Consider the following 21,609-nt stretch of genomic DNA (forward strand, 5'->3'; position numbering starts at 1 on the left):
TAAATAATATCTTGATTTTTAATATTACAGAGATTTTTAATATTGCAAGAATCTTTAGCTTATGCCAACAGATAAGACTTAAATGAAACTTATCATTGCATTTACCAGAAAATATTTTGTCTAGCATTAAGCCAGGGGGATGTTTTTGTGATGCCACAAGCTCACCAAATAACAGACTAAAGGGAGAGCATACTTGGTGCCAGCCCTTGAGAAGTAATAGATCTGATGAGGGTCCTAGCATTTTTAGAATACTGCTTCTTTCAGAGACATTCTCAAAAATATAATGAAGCATTCCAAGTTAGGCCATAATACATCAGAGGATATATGCTGAAGACAGAAGCTCAGGACCTGTTCTGGTTTCAGCAATGCTCAGATAATCCAAAAGGGAAAAATAATCACAGAAATAAGCAGTAATGGGTTGCTGGGAAATTGCCTTGTATGTATTTCCTACTCACAATAGAATAAGAAGCAAAAATTGCCCTATGATGCCAAGAATGCTATTTTCTGCCTTGCTGGCATGTGTAAAAGACAAAAATCTGTCTTTATAACCAGAAAGAATTTAAAAATTTGCTTCAAGCCTGAGGACCTCTTTTCTAGTTATTATCACCAATGATATTTTATTGAATAAATGAAAAATTATCCTAAAGAAAAGCAGGAACCAAAATGGAAACTCTGACAACAGACCCTTAACAATGAAATCATTATTTGATCTACAGTGTCTCTTTGTATAGTGGTTGAATTGAGTAATCATGATGTGGATGTTTTCTAAGGTGTACATCTATTACTAGAAATACTGATGTTGCCCAATGAGCCATGGCAACCCATGTTTGATGAACAAATTGTCTTCATTAGAAAGCTTTGGAGCAAGGGCCCATGGGAATGGGAAGATATCTAACATCTGGCACACACTGATGATTTTCCATTTTCAGGGGAAGTAATTGTCTCGAAATGAAAAAAGAAACAGAAATTAAAATTCAGACACTGACATCAGATCACAAATCTAAGGTAAGAAAATGCCTATTTTTACAGCAGGAACTTGCAAAAGATACTTTCTAATTTTTTAGAAGCCCTACCTGATGTAAATCAGAAATAATGATAACTTGGGTCTAGTCTGGGAAGTCAAGGGATCTCGGCATTCACATTTGTTCGAGACTCACTGGCTTTGAGAAGAGGCATTTCCTGGAGCATCTCTTCCTTCATCTGTAGAAATATGCATACAGTCTGTCCATGTTGTCTGCCTTAGGGGTATGAAGTGAAACAGCACATTGTCTAAGAGGAAATACTATATAAAATACAGAACGTGGGCAGCCCAGGTGGCTCAGCAGTTTAGTGCTGCCTTCAGCCCGGGGCCTGATCCTGGAGACCCGGAATGGAGCCTAACGTCAGGCTCCCTGCATGGAGCCTGCTTCTCCCTTTGCCTGTCTGTCTGTCTCTCTCTCTCTCTCTCTCTCTCTCTCTTTCTCTCTCTCATGAATAAATAGATAAAATCTTAAATAAATATAAATAAACAAACAAACGAATAATACAGAGCATGCTTCTCTAGAGAGGTAACATGAAACAAGTAACAAAAAACCACCCAACTTGTGGATTGAGTAAATCTTTGATACTTCTTCCATTCTAACTTTGTGTTGGAAGTTTAGAATTGGGAAAAAAAAATCAAGAGATGACATTCTAGGGAGATGAGCCCAATTACTCCTATTCCCCCCAAAAACACAAGAAATGGTTATGATACCAGTTAGCTTTAGCTGCACAGTAAGCCATGTTAAAATTTAGTGACTCAAGACACCTGCCAATTATTAACTTAAAATTCAGGGGGTCAGAATTTGTGCTATACTCACTTGGGTAGCTCTACTGATTCTGAATAGGCTCACTCATGCGTCTGTATTCAGCTGGGATAGATGGCTATAACTCATATCTAGTCATTAGCTGGCTGTGCTTGCTTTTTTCTACATGACTTCTCATCCTCCAACAGGCTAGCATAGGCTCTGTCACAAGGTAGCAATGGGGCTCCAGAGAGTGAAAGAGGGAGATTCTTCTTGCACCACATTTGCTCTTGTCTCATGGCTAAAGCAAGTCACAAGATAAGCCAGATTCAAGGAGGTGGGGAAATGGACTTCTAGCTCTTGATGAGGGAAGTTACAAAACCACACTGCAAAGAGCAATGGATACGGGGATGGGAAGACTTTCTACCCCCACATCCATTAGGGTTGACACACTGAGTCACAATCCAGAGATAAGAGAACCTAGAGCTCTCCTCAGACCTGTGGGCTTGTGGATATGAAGCTGGAAAAGCATGAGGAGATGAGGAGAATCTGTTAGAATCAGAAAAGGAGTCCAGGGCCTGGGTAGAAGGTAACACAAACAAGTTAGGCAGTGAAGTCACAGGTGACAGCTGAGTATTTAGAGCCAAAGCAATTAATTATTTTAATAACTTATGACTTCCTGATTCCCATGGATTAATACGTATTTTTTTGCAGGTTGTAGTATCTGTTGATTCACCAACTAAATTGGTGGGTGGAATTTGAAATGCATGACTGATACTGTGTTTTCACTTCATACCTGATCTCTGAGAGTTCTGAGTGCCACTGTCCCTTTTCCCACACAGGTCAAAGAGATAGTGGCCCAGCACACAAAGGAGTGGTCAGAAATGATCAACACCCACAGTGCTGAGGAGCAAGAAATCCGGGACCTGCACCTTAGCCAGCAGTGTGAGCTCCTGAGAAAGCTACTGATCAGTGCCCATGAGCAGCAGACCCAGCAGCTGAAACTGTCCCATGACAGGTAGGCAATGTGCCTTCTCCAGAGGGAACTCCTAATTTTGTATTAAAACTGAGCTGTTACACATACCATGTCATATAGCTGAGGCGAGCAACATGAACCATAGCAGTGGCCTCAAAGTGCTTACAAGTATTGGCAAGGTATTAACACTCACATGAAAAACTAAGTTGAATTACACATAGTATATGATGCATCCTAAAAAGCAGTGCAGCCCAAAAGAGCTTGCTGCCTCCAGAGTGGTCACAGAGGCTTCACAGCAGTAGGGCCAACTCTGGGCTTTGGAAAATGGTCTGGAGCCTTTTAGGAAGAGAAGAAACAGAGGGAGACAAAGACTAGCTAGTTAAGCTCTTAGATCAGTTTGGATCTGATCACTCAATGGCCAAACATGGTGAGACCCTTCTTCACATTATTAGGACTATAAGGAATTTTAGAAGGTAGGCTTAATCAAGAAACAGCAATAAAGTGTCAGTTTATGTGGGTTTCCTCCAGCGTCTGCAAACTGAATATTACATTTAAAATACTGCAAATGGGGGATCCCTGGGTGGCGCAACGGTTTGGCGCCTGCCTTTGGCCCAGGGCGCGATCCTGGAGACCCAGGATCGAATCCCACGTCGGACTCCCGGTGCATGGAGCCTGCTTCTCCCTCTGCCTATGTCTCTGCCTTGTCTCTGCCTCTCTCTCTCTCTCTGTGTGACTATCATAGATAAATAATTTTTAAAAAATTAAAAAAAAATAAAATACTGCAAATGATGAGCTGCACCTCACCCTGACCCTGCCCCCATCAGAAGAGAGTTGATGAATGTCAGTTAGCTCCTTTTATCACAGCTTTGTTACAGCCCCCTGCTTCTCCCTTCATGCCTACTCTATGCCACTGTTAGGGTCTATTGATACGCACAAAAGAGTAGAAAATAGAAGCATTATACAAACAAAGCAAACAAAAAGGTTTTCTTTTTTTTTTAAGATTTTATTTATTTATTCATGAGAGACACAGAGAGAGAAAGGCAGAGACACAGGCAGAGAGAGAAGCAGGCTTCACGCAGGAAGCCTGACATGGGACTGGATCCCAGGTCTCCAGGATCACCACCTGGACTGAAGGTGGTGCTAAACCGCTGAGCCACCTGGGCCACCCACAAAAAAGTTTTCAAATGTTAACTGCATAAATTATCTGGGTGTGTTCCATGAATTCCCAACCTTGTTTTGAAGTGATAGATCCAGCAGTAAGAACGAGAACTGTTTTGCCATCATTGCTGATTCTCATTCAAGGCAAAGGAATGAATTTTCTGTGCTTAGGTTTGCTGGAGGGTTGTGGTCTATACCCTTTCCATTTTAAAGCATTCTATCAAGTTGTATAAAATTAGGAGTTGTCTTTTCTTTTTTTCTTGATTCAGTACACAGAATGGTACTGCAGCAGTAGTCAAAGAGTGGTAAGCAGACCTGATTGTAGGCATGTAGCCTTACTTAGAGAAATTTCATAGGATAAGACACTCCTCTCTTATCTTTCTTGTCATTGAATAAAGAAAAAAGATAGCCCTCAACGGTAGGCATTGTTCAAAAGGGAAAAAGGTAAACTAATTCTTGCATGGCTTAGGAAGTTATTTGAAGAGAGCATAACCTAATTACTAATTTACCTTAAAAAATGAATGTTCTGCAGGGGCATTTTTCCAAGTAACAGCAGCGTTTAGGCTTTTTCTCAAGCACCCTGTGGTTGTATCTTCCTCATCATTATGGCTGTTGCTCTTTGTTAAAAAGAAATCTTGCCCTTGGAGCACCTAGGTGGCTCTGTGGTTGGATGTCATGATCCTTCAGCTCAGGTCATGATCCCCGGGTCCTGAGATTGAGTCCCGCATTGGGCTCCCTGTGGGGAGTCTGCTTCTCCCTCTGCCTGTGTCTCTGCCTCTCTGTCTCTCATGAATAAATGAATAAAATCTTTTTAAAAAAATCTTACCCCCTAAGACTAGTCAGCCACATTCGGTCACTGAGAAGCGCTTATTGAATGAATGGATACAGAAATGGTCAGTTTACTGACATGAACTTAACAATTTGAGAGCCATTTTCTTTGGCTAGGAGTTTCATGCATATTCCTGCCTCTGTAGGCTTGGTGTTGTCCATCACTTTTGATAGAATGCAGAAAGTACTTAGAACACCTGACTCCTTGGTCACTCATTTCCAGGAATGATTTCAAGGAGACCCTATAAGTTCCAGAAAAAATTCTTTGTTAATAACATTCATTTCAGTGTTCTAAAATGTATACTTTTGGGATGCCTGGGTGGCTCAGTGGTTTAGCGTCTGCCTTTGGCCTAGGGTGTGATCCTGGAGTCCTGGGATCAAGTCCTACATCGGGCTCCTTGCATGGAGCCTGCTCCTCCCTCTGCCTATGTCTCTGCCTCTCTCTTTCTGTCTCTCATGAATAAATAAATAAAATCTTTAAAAAATAAATAAAATAAAATGTATCCCTTTAATATACACATAAATGATCTCTTTCTCATGTGCACAGACATTCTAGCACATGCGGGGATCGGGAGCCTTATGTAAACATGCTTTTTTCCCTCCTTCCCATGCTTATCTGAAACTACCCTGTCCCCTTCATTCCCATGAGGTGTCAGAGAACATGAAAATCACTTGTGAGGGTCAGGATATACTCTGTCTCTTCCAGGCCATCTGATTCCAAGAAATTTAGGGCAAAGCTGGAAGATCTTTATATTTTTATGGACAAACATAATGACTCTTCATCCCAGATCATCATTATTACTTCCCCAGTAGGTGACCCACTTCCACTTATCATGGATTGGGGCTCTTTCTCACCTTTTCACAGTATACAGAATAACTTGATGAGCTCAAAAATGAAAAACAGAAAAGTGAACCTAGTCTTGTTGTTACACGTAGAATTTATTTACTTTTTTTATTATGCGTATTTAACTATAACATAAAATTTGCCATTTTTACTGTGTTTAAAAGTATGTGGCAGTCAGCACATTCATACTGTTGTGCAGCCATCAGCACCATCCATCTCCAGGACTTTCTCATCTCCCCCTACATTGAAATTCTGTCCCCAGTAAACACTAACTCCCCATTTACCCCCGCTCCCATTTGTTTCCTTATAATATTTAGGGAAAGCAAGGAAATGCGAGCACACCAGGCTAAGATTTCTATGGAAAACAGCAAAGCCATCAGCCAAGATAAATCTATCAAGAACAAAGCAGAACGGGAAAGGTAAGCCTGAGAATACTCGCTCTGGGGAGGTAGCACTGGTGGAGAGGCATAAACTCAACAGCATTTATGTGTGTATACATATGCGTACTCAAAATCCTTGTGAGTATTGGCTAAGAATTCTGCTATTATAACTGCTGCGGAGCTTTATTGTTGTTGCTATAGAACACTTGTCTTCTGATTGTTTACTACCACAAGGCAGATAAATGTACATTCAATATATGTGTGCTCACCTCCAAACAAAATTGTATAAAATATGGCAAAATATCCTTCCCACATTCCATTGGGTCCTCCCACAAGCATCTCACTGGTTCTGCCCCAGTGAGGATCCATACTGGATATTCTGGATGGGATGGTTCTAAATAGTAGCCTGTAGATGGTCAGTCTTCTGCCTTTGATCTGCCTTGTGCTGTCCTTGACGCCGGGGTCATCTCGAAAGCCCCCACTCAGTTTTGCTTGTTTGACCTTATCTTAGGTTGGGGTATTTATTTATTTATTTATTTTAGAAACAGACTAAAATAGGAATTTGGTTGTGTGTGATTTACTGAGGAAGGGATCTTCAGAGAAGAAGAGTAGGAAAGCAGGAAGGGTCCCAAGCAGTGGCGGAGTAAGGGTATGTTGGTCTCAGCTACAGTGAGTCCTTCAGCCTGATCCCAAGCTCTACAGGGTAAGCTGCACCACTGATCTCTTTGAACCAACGGTATCTCGCTTTTGTATTTCTGTGTTAGTCACATCCTGGGACTGGGGAAAAGTTTGACCTCCAGAGAAGGTTCTAGGTGCAAACCCTTTAGGCAAAGACAGTAAAGTAGATTTGAGAGGACATCAGGAGTCATGTTACCTAAGAGAGGGAGTTAAGAGCACTTGATTCCCAGTGAGCCAAGTGAAGATTAGTCTTAGGACTGAGACCTGAGCACATTTAGGGCTTCAAGGCATTCCACTCTCCCTTAGCTGTAGGCTGAGCTGCTGCAGAACTTTGTAGCTGCAAAGGAAAGTACCTGTGCTTCATGGTCTCCTTGTCTACATGGTCTTATGGATGGATGCTCATTGGATACCTGATGTGTTCTCTTTATTTTGAACATGGCAAGAATTGCTGTCCAACTACCTCAATTTCATTGACTTTTTAAAGCACATCTCAATTACTATTGGAAATGGAAATGAAGTGACTCTTTAAAATGTTGCTTGAAAAATTTCCCAATCAATGTGGAGCATCTAGGGAAATTATTACTCCATTTAATCTTTGCACCATCCTGTTGTTCTTATTTATTTATTCTCAGACAAGGAACTTTGTTTTAAGGGCCTTATATGTGTGGAATTGACATTATCTGGTTTAGCTCAAAAACGTAAAATATTCCAGCCATGATAAAACATCCATTTGAACTATTTTAGATTGCCTAAAGTATAATATAGAATTCAGTAGGATAAATGTGCTCATCATTAAACAGCTCTTTATCATTTCTTTCAAGTATGTTACAAAGTGAACTTCAGCCCAGTCGAGGTCCTATTATCTTAAACTCTGAGTTACTGATATTGACCAACTTTTTAATTTTTTTATTTGACTTTGTTTCCAGTGATAGGTGGTTCTAAAACATCTACAAATGGCTTGTTTTTAAAATAATTTCTCTGTGCAGAATGGTTACCTTCTACACACGCACATTATGTGTCCACTTTAACGAAGTCCCAAGAATTAAAATTAAAACTTTATAATCAGATAGCTTAGCAAGACATATAGAAGCCGACAAACAATTCTATTCCTGAGTCAAAGAAGACATTTCAACAGAAATTATGCAATATTTAAAACTGACCAACAATGCAAGTACTATCAATGTGTAGAAGGTAGCTAAAGCACACAGCAAAAGAATCAACAAACTGAAGAGGCAACCTACGGAATGGGAAAAAATACTTGTAAACCATGTATCAGGGATTAATATTCAAATATGTATAAGGACTCACACAACTCAATAACAACAAAAGAATCTGAATTTAAAGTGGGCAGAGGACCTGAGTAGACATTTTTCCAAAGAAAACATACAGATGCCCAAGAGGCACATGAAAAGGGTTCAATATCACTAATCATCGGGAGATGCAGATCAAAACCACAATAAAATAAAACCTCATACCTGTTAGAAGGGCTATTTTCCAAAAAGATAAGAAAGAACAAATGCTGGTAGGATGTGGAGAAAAGAGGATCTTTCTGCTCTGTTGGAGCCATGTGAATTGGTACAGCCACTATAAAAAACAATCTGGAAGTTCCTTTAAAAATTAACAACAGAGGGCAGCCCAAGTGTCTCAGCGGTTTAGCGCCGCCTTCAGCCCAGGGCGTGATCCAAGAGTCCCGGGATCAAGTCCCACCTCAGTCTCTCTGCATGAAGCCTGCTTCTCCCTCTGCCTGTGTCTCTGCCTTTCTCTCTCTCTGTGTGTCTCATGAATAAATAAATAAAATCTTTAAAAAAATTAACACAGAAATACCATACAATCTTACAACTCCACTTCTGGGCATGATTCTGAAGGAAATGAAATTACTATACCAAAGCAGTATCTGTACCCCCTTGTTCATTGCAGCATTATTCAAATAGCCAAGACATGGAAATAACCTCAGTGCCCATCAATGGATGAATGGATAAAGAAAATGTGATTTTTACATCCGCATGTGCCTACACACACAGAACAATTTTATCTAGCCATTAAAAAAGAAGGAAATCTTGGCATTTGTGGCAACATGGATGGACCTTGAGGGCATAATGCTAAGTGCAGTAAACCAGAGAAAGACAAATACTTCATGATGTCACTTATATGTGGAATCTAAAAAAAGAGCCAAGCTCATAGTAACAGAGTAAAATGATGTTTCCAGGAGTTAAGAAGGTGGAGAAATGGGAAAATGTTAGTTAAAGGGGACAAACTTCCAGTTACAAGAGGAGTAAGTTCCAGAGATCTAATATTGACTATAGTTAACAGTACTGCATTATATACTTGAAAGATACTAAAGAGAGTGGCTCTTAAATGTTTTCACCTTAAAAAAAAAGGTAGCTAAAGTGATATTTAGAGTGAGAATTACAGCCTAGGTGTATATAACCTTTTTTTTTTTTTCGAGAGAGAGAGAGAGAAAGTGAGTACAAATGGGGTGGGGAGAAGAGGCAGAGGGAGAGAGAGAATCTAAAGCAGGCTCCATGCCCAATGTGGAGCACTATATGAGGCTCAGTCTCACAACTCTGAGATCTTGACCTTAGCTGAAATCAAGAGTCAGACGTTTAACTGACTGAACCACCCAGGTGCCCCTAGCTGTATATACATTATAAAATTAATGCAAACTAATTAATTAAACACTCAAGAGAGTATAAAATTAGAAATACAGAGTGAACCCAAAGATCTCTGATAAGGAGAAATATAAAAGCAAAAAGTATTGAAGTAGAAAAGAATATTAGCAAAAAAAGCTTATTATTTGAAAAAAATAAAATCTGAACCTCCAGCAAGACTGAGCCAGAAGCAGAAGAACACAAGTTAGTAATATTAGGTATAAAAAGGAGAAATTACTGCAGATATAATCAACATTTTTGAAAGTAAAGACAATATGACCAGTGAGTTCGGACACTTATGTGGAATGGACAATTGCCTAGAAAACTATCAGTTTCCAAAACAGACGGAAAGGAAGGAGAAAACCTGAACAGACTTATAGCTATTAGAGAAGTTCAATCAGTTATAGGCCTATTCAGTCATGGAAAGCACTCCGGCCTCACTGGTAATGATGCCATTTCACAAAACTAATTGACAAAAAAAAAAAGGAAGTGTCTGACAGAATCAATTGAGGACAAAGACATGAAGAAAAGGTAGCATTCGGACATTGATTGTGAGTGCAAATAAGGTCCAGTGCTTTGGGGTAAAGATGAAACTATTCATTTCCCTACCAACCTGCAAATCTAGGTGTATACCTTAGAGAAATCTTTGGGCTCATATGTACAGGAAGATATGCCCCACATTTATTTAGTCAACAGATAGGGTGTCAAGCATTGCAGGGCCCTATGCACCAGGTCATTGAGCATTGTTTGGAAAGAACCTATTTGTCATTAATGGCAAACTGAGAATATATTCTCTTCAAAAATGAAAAAATCCATACAGCAGATGAAAGTAATGGAAGAGTTTGGAACATAGCTATATCTCTAAAACTTGGGCTAAATAATAAATTAGAGGAAAAAGCCCAGAATAGGTTACCATTTAGGTAAATTTAGAAAACACAAAGAACAATACAGACCAGTAGCATCACTTGGGAGCTTGTTAGAAATGCAGAGTCTCAGGCCCCACTCCAGACCCATGAATCAGACCCTCTATGTGTGGGTCCAGCAATCTGTGTTTTAACAGTATATCCATTCGATTTGTAAGCACCTGAAAGTGTGAGAAGCACTTGTATGTATTGCAAATGGATACATCCATATGGAATAAAAATATTAAAACATGGATGGGAAGTTCCACACCAAATTCAAAATAGTGGTTATGTCTGGAAAGAAAAGAAAAAAGAAAGGAGGGAAATGAAATCAGGAAAAATACAAAAGGGGCTTTAAGTATATATGTAACACTTTGTTTCCTTTAAAAATATGAGACAAGCAGGACACCTAGGTGGCTCAGTCAGTTAAGCATCTGCCTTAGGCTCAGGTCATGATTCGGGGTCCTGGGCTGGAGCCACATGTCGGCTCCCTGTTCAGTGGGAAGTCTGCTTCTCTCCCTCTGCTGCTCCGCCTGCTTGTGCTCACATTCTCTCTCTCTCTCCCTTTAAAAAGTATTTATTTATTTGACAAAAATATGAGTCAAGCATGGCAAAACATCAGTATTGACTAATCTGAGTTTTGGGTACAAAGATGTTTGTATTTTTCTCTGTACATTATGTGTTTTAAAATTCTGCAAAAATTTGGATAAAGTGATAATCCCATCCAGAGAATTAAATGGAATATAGCACTTTCTCATTTAATATTATGTTGATTCTATTCGATGTCATGCCAACTATTATTTGTACCTGTTATTTTAGGCGAGTCAGGGAGTTAAATAGCAGCAACACCAAAAAGTTTCTGGAAGAAAGAAAGAGAGTAAGTATTTTATAATTTTCTTGGCAGTGTAAACAATAACTCATGCTTAGATATCAGACCTCTTCTGGCTAATTTGCCTAATTTGATTTTTCTGTACATTAAACTTTCTAGCTTCTCTTGCCTGCTCCCAGAGAGCTAAATAATCTAACACTAAAATCTTTAAGATATTAATCTGGCACCATTTTATATGGAAAAGGAAACCAAGCTTTAATTGTGCATAAATAATCTATTATATTCTGAGAAGATTTAACAGGGAAGATCTTCCCAGTACTAATTTTGGGTATAAACTCTTTTAGTTTTCAGATTATTTTTCATGATTCTGTAATAAATATCTCCCTTGGTTAAATTGTTGACTTAACAATCATACCCCATCCATAAATTTTCAGATTGCAACCCAAAGTTTATCAGAATTTTTCTGTTTTACAGCTTGCAATGAAACAGTCCAAAGAAATGGATCAGTTGAAAAAAGTCCAGCTTGAACACCTAGAGTTCCTAGAGAAACAGAATGAGCAGGTATCTTATCTAAAAGGCCTAAAAAGACATAGCCACCTCACTTTGGGAGGCAGATGCCAAGCCAGCAGGGACCCTTCTGCTAAAGCTGGTAGCCTGAGTAGTGGTGTGGAAAGGTGGCTAGAAAAAAATGTGTGCCTTTTACTCTATTTTCCCCCATTTCACCAAACAAGACAAAGAATTCTTTTTGGAAGTGGAAAAGGAATGTAACCATGGCAGGGCAGGGCGGGAAGCAAGGGAGGTAACCCTCAAAGTCATCATTTGAATAGATTGTGCTGAATCTAAGAATGATGTCCCTGAAAGGAGAAAACAAAGGTTACAAATTATTTCTCCATTTTCAGTTACAGCTTTAGAATATGCAGCCTAGGGGCAAGCAAGTTTAAACATTTGCTATGTTCAAAAGCAAATGTGAGAAACCACCTCTTTTCCACTTCAATCTAAAAGTGAAAGTATAAAACTGTCTCAGAGCCTTCAAGTGGGACCCCCCAGAAAGGAGCTGCCCAAACTCTACAAACCACTGAACACCAGTGGATACCATAATTTTGTTTTCTTCCCCAGCAAGGCAAAACACTAAGCTCTTTAGTTAGCTGTCGGCTTTTAGATAGCAACACCAAGAGCTATAGTACAGGTGGGCTCCTTCCCAAATGGGCTATACAGGCCATTGGCCATCCAAGTATTTCAATTTGATGGCCATACTTCTAGCTTATAAGGCAAAATGACCCTGCAGAGCAGTTTAGATTTCAGTCTGCCTCAGTTCAAATTTCAGTTTTTTAGATATAGCTGATTTAGAAGTTTTTTATCTAGATAACCTACTTCCATCTAGAAACTGTGAAGTGGGTTTGATGAGGTACATACTACATTGGTTTTTCCTATCTCCTCCATCTATAAACCAATCCTCTTTAAGGTATATTTCTCAGAGTAAATGGCTCCTGTTGAAAACTACTTCAGTTGGAATTACACTAAAATGTATCTTCAAGAAAGCAAAACCAAACCATAAAATCTTTTTTGTATTGTGCTTGGGTAACAAATCCAACTTCCAGTTTCAAATTTGTTACTTTTTGGGAGACAGAAGGTTTTATTCATCAGCATACTTCTGAGTTATGTTTCACATTTCCTTCTCAGCTAAATGCTTCTATTCATGAACAGTCCACAGATCCTCAAGGAGGACAATAAATGTTTATTGTCCTGTGGGTCCAGTTCATTTGACCATCTCATAGATACATCATGTTCTGGTACAAGTTACCTAGCTTATGTTTTTGCTCGTAAAGCACTTCTCAGAAGTGTTTCCATGGGCCAAATGGGAGTATGAATAAAGGTAAAACCACCATCTCAGGGCCAAATGGGAGTATGAATAAAGGTAAAACCACCATCTCCAAAGCGTTAGGATCCACTTCAGTGATTCAGGGCTGGGTGGGGTAAGGATGCCTCTCAGAAGGCACAGTGAAGGTAAGGTACCGTTATGTTTCAGTTAACTAAATTAAGAAACTACTTAGAAATTACTGTGTTGCTTAGCAACAGGTTTGACTAAAGAATGTAAATGTGCTAAAAATTACTCATTACTACAATAATGAATATCAGAGCTAGAGAATACACTTACCTACTGTTTTTTTTTTAATTTCAGAGCCAAAGTACATAAAAAAATCACTTTGAGCTTTTATCCTAAATACATGGAGAATTCAAACCACATCAGAGTTCTTGCATTAAAATATATTGGATAAGTGATCACTGGACTGATTGGGTATATTGGGAGGATAGTAGCTTTTTGTTCCAAAAATTCACGTAATGCCTATCAATATGTCATAAGCAACATCTACCACCCACAACTGATACTTCGAGTCTCAGAAGCTTAGGAAAGCACAGATCATGAGAATACTTGAGATTTGATGCAGATTTAATGAGAGACAATGAAAAGAAATACACAATATCCTATTGATGCTTCTAGCAGAGGTAGAATTTGGACTTGAATTTTCATGTTAAGCCTTGCTTTACAAAAACATGGGCTGTTCAATAACAAATTCAGTCCCAGATCTGTCTAGAATGGTTTTGTCTTGTTTGGAATTTAAAGATCAGAGAGCTCTTAGTTACTCAGTGTGTTACAACCCTGTAGCAGGCATAGATGCAAAAGACACAGTGACTGCCTTTCTTCCCTCACAATGGGCAAGATCTGGAATCAGGTAGGAAAGCTCCCTTGATAACCAATTAAACATTTCATTGGCAGAAAAGTTTCCTATTTCCAGACAATCCTAAATTTTTGTAAGTCTCCCAAACCCTTATTAAAGCCAAAGACTATTTTCTGTTGCTAAGCCAGAGATAAATTAATTTTAACATTCATCCATAATATCTCTTTAAGGCTTTTTACTGCATCCTTGTGACCCTACTCCCAGGAGCTCACCTCATCTCCCCAAGGATCTACTTAATTAGCTAGACCAGCATTGAGGGAACTAGCAGAAACAACTCAAGTTTTAATAGAATTTGTCCCCGATTCTGAATCCTAACCTCATGTGCTCTTTTTAAGCCACCTAATGGTCTTGCTTACTTGGTCATCTGATTCTTCATTTAAAACTCCAAAGGTGGGGATCCCTGGCTGGCGCAGCGGTTTGGCGCCTGCCTTTGGCCCAGGGCCCGATCCTGGAGACCCGGGATCGAATCCCACATCAGGCTCCTGGTGCATGGAGCCTGCTTCTCCCTCTGCCTGTGTCTCTGCCTCTCTCTCTCTCTCTGTGTGACTATCATAAATAAATAAAAATTAAAAAAAAATTTTTTAAAAATAAAATAAAACTCCAAAGGTTGGGGGTTTGTTTTCTACTAAATTTTCCCAGAGACCTCCTAGCCACTAATATGTCATCCATCCTGACATGTATCATTTCAGACATTAACAACTCCATTACCATCACACCCAAGCTTTAAAAGTTGATTTTTATCATCAGTCCTATCATTTAATAAAGAGAAGTGAGTGTTCTTGCTGAAGGGAGGGTTCCCCACTCCTGCAGGAGAAAAAGCACAGTCTGGGCTCCTAGGCATTGGTTGTTTGTTTTTTTCTTTTTTTTTTTTTTTCTTTTTTTTTTTTGAGATCAATCTTGGGGGGAGTTCGTCACTGATGGGTGTATACATGTTTTATTATTAGCTTTTTGCTTTTCTGTATATGGTTTTGCATTCATTTTTCAAATTCACTTCAGTATTCATTTATTTTCTTTGTTTTATATGTATGACTCAATTTTGACATTACTATTTTTGTACAAACAGCTATTGAAATCCTGCCATGCAGTGTCCCAAACACAAGGTAGGACCAAAACTCTGATAAGCAAGACATTGCTTTCCTTCTCAGCTCTGTTAGTATGCTTGGCGCACTCTCCATTTATGATTCACATCTGGTCATAACTAATTAGTATCTCAAGGGTTTGGATTTAAAAGCTTGATAATTTCATGCTTGGATTTCTGATGTAATATTCAAACTGAAATGCCCAAAATCTTTAGAGAATTTTTTCTGAGGGTGTCTTAGCCAGCGTTTCCTACTGCAGACCTAGGAAACTCAAGTCATGCTAATGAAGATATCCCCAGGCATCAAGAACAGTGATACATGACTGTCATTTGGACCCACCACAGCTAAGACTGGGTCACAAAGTCAGACCTTTCACAAGCATTAATATGACTGCAATTAATTTGTAAAGCACCTACTCAAAGTTCATTGGTGCTTTTTAATGAGAGTTATGGTCTGCATACAGAAACATTATACAGTGTCACTGTACAGTGACTCTTGCCATCCTTTCTGCTAGATCTGGTCTGTCAAGGACCCTAATCACCTCTCATTAGTAAGGTGACCATATAAATTATTATCTGAATTTGAGAGTGAAAGTACGTGATGTTCATAATTGCCAGGACTACAGGCATAAACTGGAACTGTACCCAGCAAATGGGAATGAATGGTCACCCTGGTCATCTGAGAACCTGGCTCTAAGAATAGTCCTGTAATAGCATATGATTCTTCCCTTTTAACTGCGTTCAGTATTGTATTTAAATGCTAAGTAGGGACAAGTATAGGGAATCTTATTACTGTTTATTGAACATAAAAGTATTTACTTTGCAGTGCGGATACTGTTTCACTGTCATCTCTTATGAATACCGTTTGTGTCATAGTTTCATGTTTGTATATTTTTCTCCATTTCTCATTTCTCTCAGAGTATTAGTAAACTTCAGGCATAGAAAAATATCTAGGTAGAGGGAACCATCCATCTCATATTTGAGGAGAAAAATAAAATTCTTTTGTATTACTATATTCATCTTTGCCAAAGGGAAATTCAAAGCCATAATATGAAAATAATAAGGAAATTACTATATGTCCACGGTGAAACTAGTTTTGTAACAGGGCCTCTAGAAGCTCATAGGATGATCTTCAGATTTGAGTCAGCCCCCCTACTGATCTTCCATTTGGTTGGAATACCTAAGCAGACATGAGCAGTAACATCAGTACTTCAGAATCCTCCTCTAAGTTATATCTTTATATATCATGTTTCCATTCTTAAATGTCTTTATTTAACAGTGGTATGTCACAAAAAGAGGAAAAGGATGCTTTATTTTTCCTTCAAAAGATACGTGCATTGGATTGGGCTCAAGCATCCAGACTCTAGTTGGAAAATAAATGTTGAAATAAGCCAGTTGATTTGTCACCAGTCTTCCCCACCCTCCTCACCTCCTGATTCCTTTCTACCTCCCAAACCACCTAGTTTTCTCAGTGACAGTCTTGAGCCATGGTGAACTCAATCTTATGAATTACTTCCTGGGGAAACCCATAAAAAATTACCCCAAGAAGTGACGCTCGTAGGGATAATGTTGGGGCAGCAGGATTCTAAGAACTGTACATATTCCTGTAATGTTCTACTTGCAAGCTACCCCAGCCAAACCAATGTGATATGCTCCCACCTAAACTTCTCCATCAGTCAGATTCTTAGGTAATTAATTAAATTTCAGGCTCTTTGGGGGAAATATTGTCCATAGGCAACACTTAATCTAAAAGTTCAAATTACATACAGTCAAGGCAACATGTCCACCTGTAGAAACTAAACCAAATGGTTTGACGTGACATAGTCTAAACACTGAGTGACTGGTTTAGCCTCTTTTCAAATGGTTTTCCTGGCACTATGTAAAACTAGTCCTTCACAAACTTTAATGGGCATAAAAGTGTCTTTGGGATCTTGTTAAAATGCACATTCTGATGCAGTAGGTCTGGGGTGGAGTCCAGGATTGTGCATTTCTCCCAAGATCCCAGGCAGTGCTGATGACGCTCATGGTCCATGGCCCTCACTTTGAGTAGGAGGGATGTAGTGATAGCATCAGATTAAGGGGAGAAGAGAGTGTGGGGTGGCTGCATGCCTTCAGGAAAGGATTTCAACATGTAAGGCCACATTTCTGATGTTACAGGCGAAGGAGATGCAGCAGATGGTGAAATTGGAAGCCGAGATGGACCGCAGACCAGCAACAGTAGTGTGAAACTCCAAAATGCAAACTGAAGCAGCAAAACCACACAGCATCATAAGATCACCCCCAACCATCCCAACACAGATTTCATGCAAGATAGCTGTTGTCTTTTGGGTTTCCTTTATGTATAGACAAGATGTTACCCAAAACCACAGAGATTTACATACTTCTATTTAACATTTTGAGTATTGAATTTCTTTGGCCAACCAAAAGTAGCTTTAACTCCACCAAAATTACTATCCCAGTAAGGCAGAGTTTAACCATTGAATATTACAACTTAAACATGTTTTGCTAAAAAATACCATCACAAGTGAATGAGCTTGGTGTAAACAACTCTGCTCTGTGATGCATTAGGACATGTTTGAGCTGCAGCAAAAATAGTGCATTAGTGATTTAATAGCAAGTGCATGCACTAGAAAAAAAAACTCTGTCTACAAATTCATCAGCAGAAGTGGCAGTCTGCTAGCCAAATAATTTTGCAGAATTTTTCTACACATCTAAATTACCTCATCAGTAAGTGCCATGTCTCTGCCATGCCATAAGAAGCTAATTCCCTGTAAAAGTTGTGGAAATTATTAGAATAAAAAAATAGAACTTGTACCTGTGCCAAAACTCATCAGTGCTCCAGGGAGAACTCTGTTAGGCACACGTAAGACAGTTTACATCTGATACTGCTTTATAGGAATTGCTTCTGCCGATTCCAGACATTATAATACACTATTACACCATAAAGATTGTGAAGTGGTTATTGGCAAACGTTTGTAAATGTGACCGTGTATAAAGTATTTATACTCCTAATTCACACTGTTATAGAGCAAAATCATCTAAGTATTGCCACATGACAAGATTAGTAAACAGGAATACTAGAACTGTGTTTGCATGATACACAAGCACCAATTAAGACTAATCCGTACAGATACAGTTAACATAATGCCAAATAAATACTGGCTAAATAAATGTATGGCACAGAGTATAATTTGACTATCAAGACTTTTAGCATAATGAAAAAGTCTATATATATGTGTATATGAATTATGTGGGCATTCTTGATACTTCGAGTTCTAGTTTCAAAAAAATACATAACTAATTTAATTTTACACAAAAATATTTATGCAGATTTTCAGAATTTCATATCAGGAAATAACCTTTTTACGTCTGTTAAATATCAAAACAATTTGCTACAGTGTTAATCTGCATGGTCCTTAAGCCTGCTGTAGTTGTGTTGCAGACAGTGCATGAAAAAGTATTCCGCGGGGAATTGAGCCATGCGGCCAAAGCCAGGAGGAGCGCATGGAAATTTGGTAGTCTAGAACTAATCAGATTACTGATTTTAGGACACAAAACACCAACTGAATTGTATATGCTTGTACAAATTGATTCTGTGTGTTCCTCTGAACAAAGCAGAGAAAATTATGTTACCATCAATATTGAAATTAAACTTCCAACTTCTCTAATAAAAAATTAAAACACATTTCACAACTGTCAGAGTATATGCTTTCCAGCAAACTTTTTGCCTATTTCATAAATGATCTCTTTATTATTTCCCAAGGAGGCTTATTCATGCCCCAATGCACTTTTACCCCCAAGTGACACAAAACAGGCTGATTCTAGCTGACTCCCAAATGTAATATATGTGGGGTTTTTTTCTCATTTATCATTTGAACTGGTTTCTGTGAAAGGTCTCTGGTTTCATATTTGCTTATCTGTAGGACCATGGGGTTAAACTACATTATCTTTCAGCACTAACATCACATGGAAAACTATGGCTATTAAAATAGCACCACATTGGGGTACCTGGGTGGCTCAGTCCATTTAGCGTCTGACTCTTGGGTTTTGGTTTAGGTCATGATCTCAGGATCAGGAGATCAAGCTTCATACTTAGTGCTTGAGATTCTCTCTCTCTCTCTGCCCCTTCCCCCTACTTGTGCTCACTCGCTCTCTAAATATAAAAGAATCTTAAAAAATGTAAATAGCACATTGGGATGGCCTATTCTCAAGAATTCTGAATGGCTCCTCATCAAATCAAAGGTCTTCTAACAAGAGCTCAGCTCACCATCCTGTGGCCTTCACTGAATTCATCAATTGCCTCCTCTTTCCTTTGCTTCTGAGAGGTGCTCCCACTTTTCCCATTTCTCTGCTCTTCTCTACCTTTTCGTCCTTTTACACCATGATAAATATTTCTATTTTCCAGTGTTAAATCCAGAACCAGTTTTTTCTTTATCCCAGACTACTTTTGGTATGTGAGATAGCTTACCCCCACCCCAAAAGATCCCAACATAGTGAGATTAAAATGTACACACAGTTCAGCTGTTCAACAAAATGATATTTTACCTTAAATTGCAAATTTGCATTTCACTCAAATTCTGCATTCTTGCTTCTGAAGGAAACAAAATCTTGCCAATTAAAGTAATTGAGTCTTTTCCAGTTTAAAAAACATCTAAGTATTGCCACAGAGGCATTTTCAATTACTTCAAAGTCAAGTCCCTTATGAGCATCCCAGCTCCAGGTCTCCCTACTTCTTTGCCCAGGTGGCAGTGGGGAGGAGCATCTGGGTGACAGTCCTAACTACCTTGTGTTGCAGCCTTGCAAAATGGGTCCTTCCCAGTGGCTCGAGATCTCTGCTCAGTCAAGTGTATACCCTGGACCCAGTTTATTTTAGCATTCTTCTAGGATATGCAGAAACGTCTTGATCTTCGTGGGCTGTGGGGAACTAGAAGTGCTAACTTCAGTCCATTCCTTTAAGTCCTTAAGTCCTTTGCTCATTTGTCAGCTACTTGCACCATGTTCCAATGTCAGGAGGTTTCTCCAGGAGGTTTGCAGTTTGTTAGATCAATGCCGCCAAGAAGCAAAAAGCAAGCCTGCTTTACATCGGGCCCCAAGCCTACATCTTTCTTCTCCCACCTAGCAGGACTTTCTGCTCAACCTGGGGATCAGGATGCTCGAGTCTCAATTCCTTGTCTTTCTCCTCAACCCAGAAAGGTTATGGAAATGCCTATTCCTGACTGACTGGAATGCCCAAAGACTGTACTCCTCCTTCCTAAGCAGATTATTCTTCCCCTTTTGAAAAGATAAAAGACTTCATAGGGAGGGGGGGTGCCAAAATAGGGAAACCCTCGTCCCCTGGATACAACTAGATAATACCTACATGAATGTAAATAACCCAGAAAATGACCCAAAGATTAGCAGAAGAGATTATTCACAGCAAAATGTAGACAAGGTAGGAAGAGCAGAGGTGTGATCTGGAGCTAAATAGACCCATGGGACAGTCTGTGGGAGGGAGGAACCCTATTATCAAGCACTTTAGGTATGCAGATCTCTCACAGAGAAGACAAATCCCCATAACATTTAACTTTTAAAACCAGGGGGCCTGATGTCGGGAGTTCTTATAATTAGTGGGGCTTAACACTTGGAATAAAAAAAAAAATCAGAGGGTTCTGCTCTGGAAGACCTGGGAGGGTGAGAGGAAGCAGAACTCCCACCATTAAAGAGACAGCAGAACAAATAGCCTGGCTGACACCCAGAATAGAAGTAGCAATTTGGAAAACACTTTGTTTATTTGCTTATAAGCTTATTTGCTTATTAATCTCAGAGCATGTGCTGAAGGAGCAGGGGTCTACAGGAGACTTAACTAGGATAAAAGGAGCTGGCAGTGCCTCCCTGGGTGACTCAGCAGTTTAGCACCGCCTTTGGCCCAGGGCATGATCCTGGAGACCCAGGATCGAGTCCCACATCGGGCTCCTCCATGGAGCCTGCTTCTCCCTCTGCCTGTGTCTCTGCCCCTCTCATCTCTCTCTCTCTCTCTCTCTCTCTCTCTCTCTCTCTCTCGAACAAAAGCCTCTCAGGGGACAACAAAAGGAAAGTGCCCAGCAGTTCAGATCTACCACAGCTTTGGCAAATGCCTGGTCTGACTAAATTCAAGTCCAAGTCAACACCAGACTGCCCCCACTAACAACACAGGGAATAAACCCTGCCTAAAACAGGCAATGAGAACCGCTGTAGATGACCAGACTGAAGGCAAAGGTGGCTCAGCCACAATAGTAGTGCACACACAATACATAGAGGGACACACCTGAAGTGCTGGGTTCTGATAAATGGGACATTGCACTACAAGGCACTATGGGACCGCTTCTTCATAAGGCCAATACTTTCAGGAGCAAGAGACTTTCCTAACACATAGAAACAAACAGCTAAACAAATTGAGGACATAGAGGAATATGTCCCAAATGAAAGAACAGGACAGGGCAGCCCGGGTGGCTCGGTAGTTTAGCGCTGCTTTCAGGCCAGGGCCTGATCCTGGAGACCCAGGATCGAGTCCCACATCAGGCTCCCTGCCTGGAGCCTGCTTCTCCCTCTGCCTGTGTCTTTGTCTCTGTCTCTGTCTCTGTCTCTCTTTGTGTCTCATGAATAAACAAATAAAATATTTAAAAAAGAAAAAGAACAGGACAAAGTCATACCAAAAGAGCTAAACAAAACAGATAAGTAATATGATTGGTAGATAATGTAAAGTAGTGAACATAAAGATACTAGATTGAAAAAATCATGGAGGACTCAGTGAGACCCCCAAAGAGAAAGA

General features: G+C 39.6%; 1 protein-coding gene across 4 annotated transcripts in view; it reads left to right on the forward strand.

Annotated features, from left to right (window-relative positions):
* Positions 1–18,507, forward strand: part of PLCB4 (phospholipase C beta 4) — a 420,180-nt gene extending 401,673 nt beyond the window's left edge. For 3 of the 4 annotated variants that reach the window (XM_055306664.1, XM_055306672.1, XM_055306680.1), the window contains exons 33-39: positions 930–1,005; positions 2,606–2,781; positions 5,887–5,988; positions 10,997–11,054; positions 11,481–11,567; positions 14,808–14,844; positions 16,980–18,507. In XM_055306664.1, coding sequence (XP_055162639.1) covers positions 930–1,005; positions 2,606–2,781; positions 5,887–5,988; positions 10,997–11,054; positions 11,481–11,567; positions 14,808–14,844; positions 16,980–17,068 — 625 coding nt within the window. In that variant the 3' untranslated portion in view covers positions 17,069–18,507. The remainder of the gene's footprint in view (positions 1–929; positions 1,006–2,605; positions 2,782–5,886; positions 5,989–10,996; positions 11,055–11,480; positions 11,568–14,807; positions 14,845–16,979) is intronic. The other variant, XM_055306687.1, reaches the window with a different exon arrangement.
* The last annotated feature ends 3,102 nt before the right edge of the window (positions 18,508–21,609 follow it).

The sequence above is a fragment of the Nyctereutes procyonoides genome, unplaced genomic scaffold, assembly GCF_905146905.1.
Source record: "Nyctereutes procyonoides isolate TBG_1078 unplaced genomic scaffold, NYPRO_anot_genome, whole genome shotgun sequence".
NCBI lineage: Eukaryota > Metazoa > Chordata > Mammalia > Carnivora > Canidae > Nyctereutes > Nyctereutes procyonoides.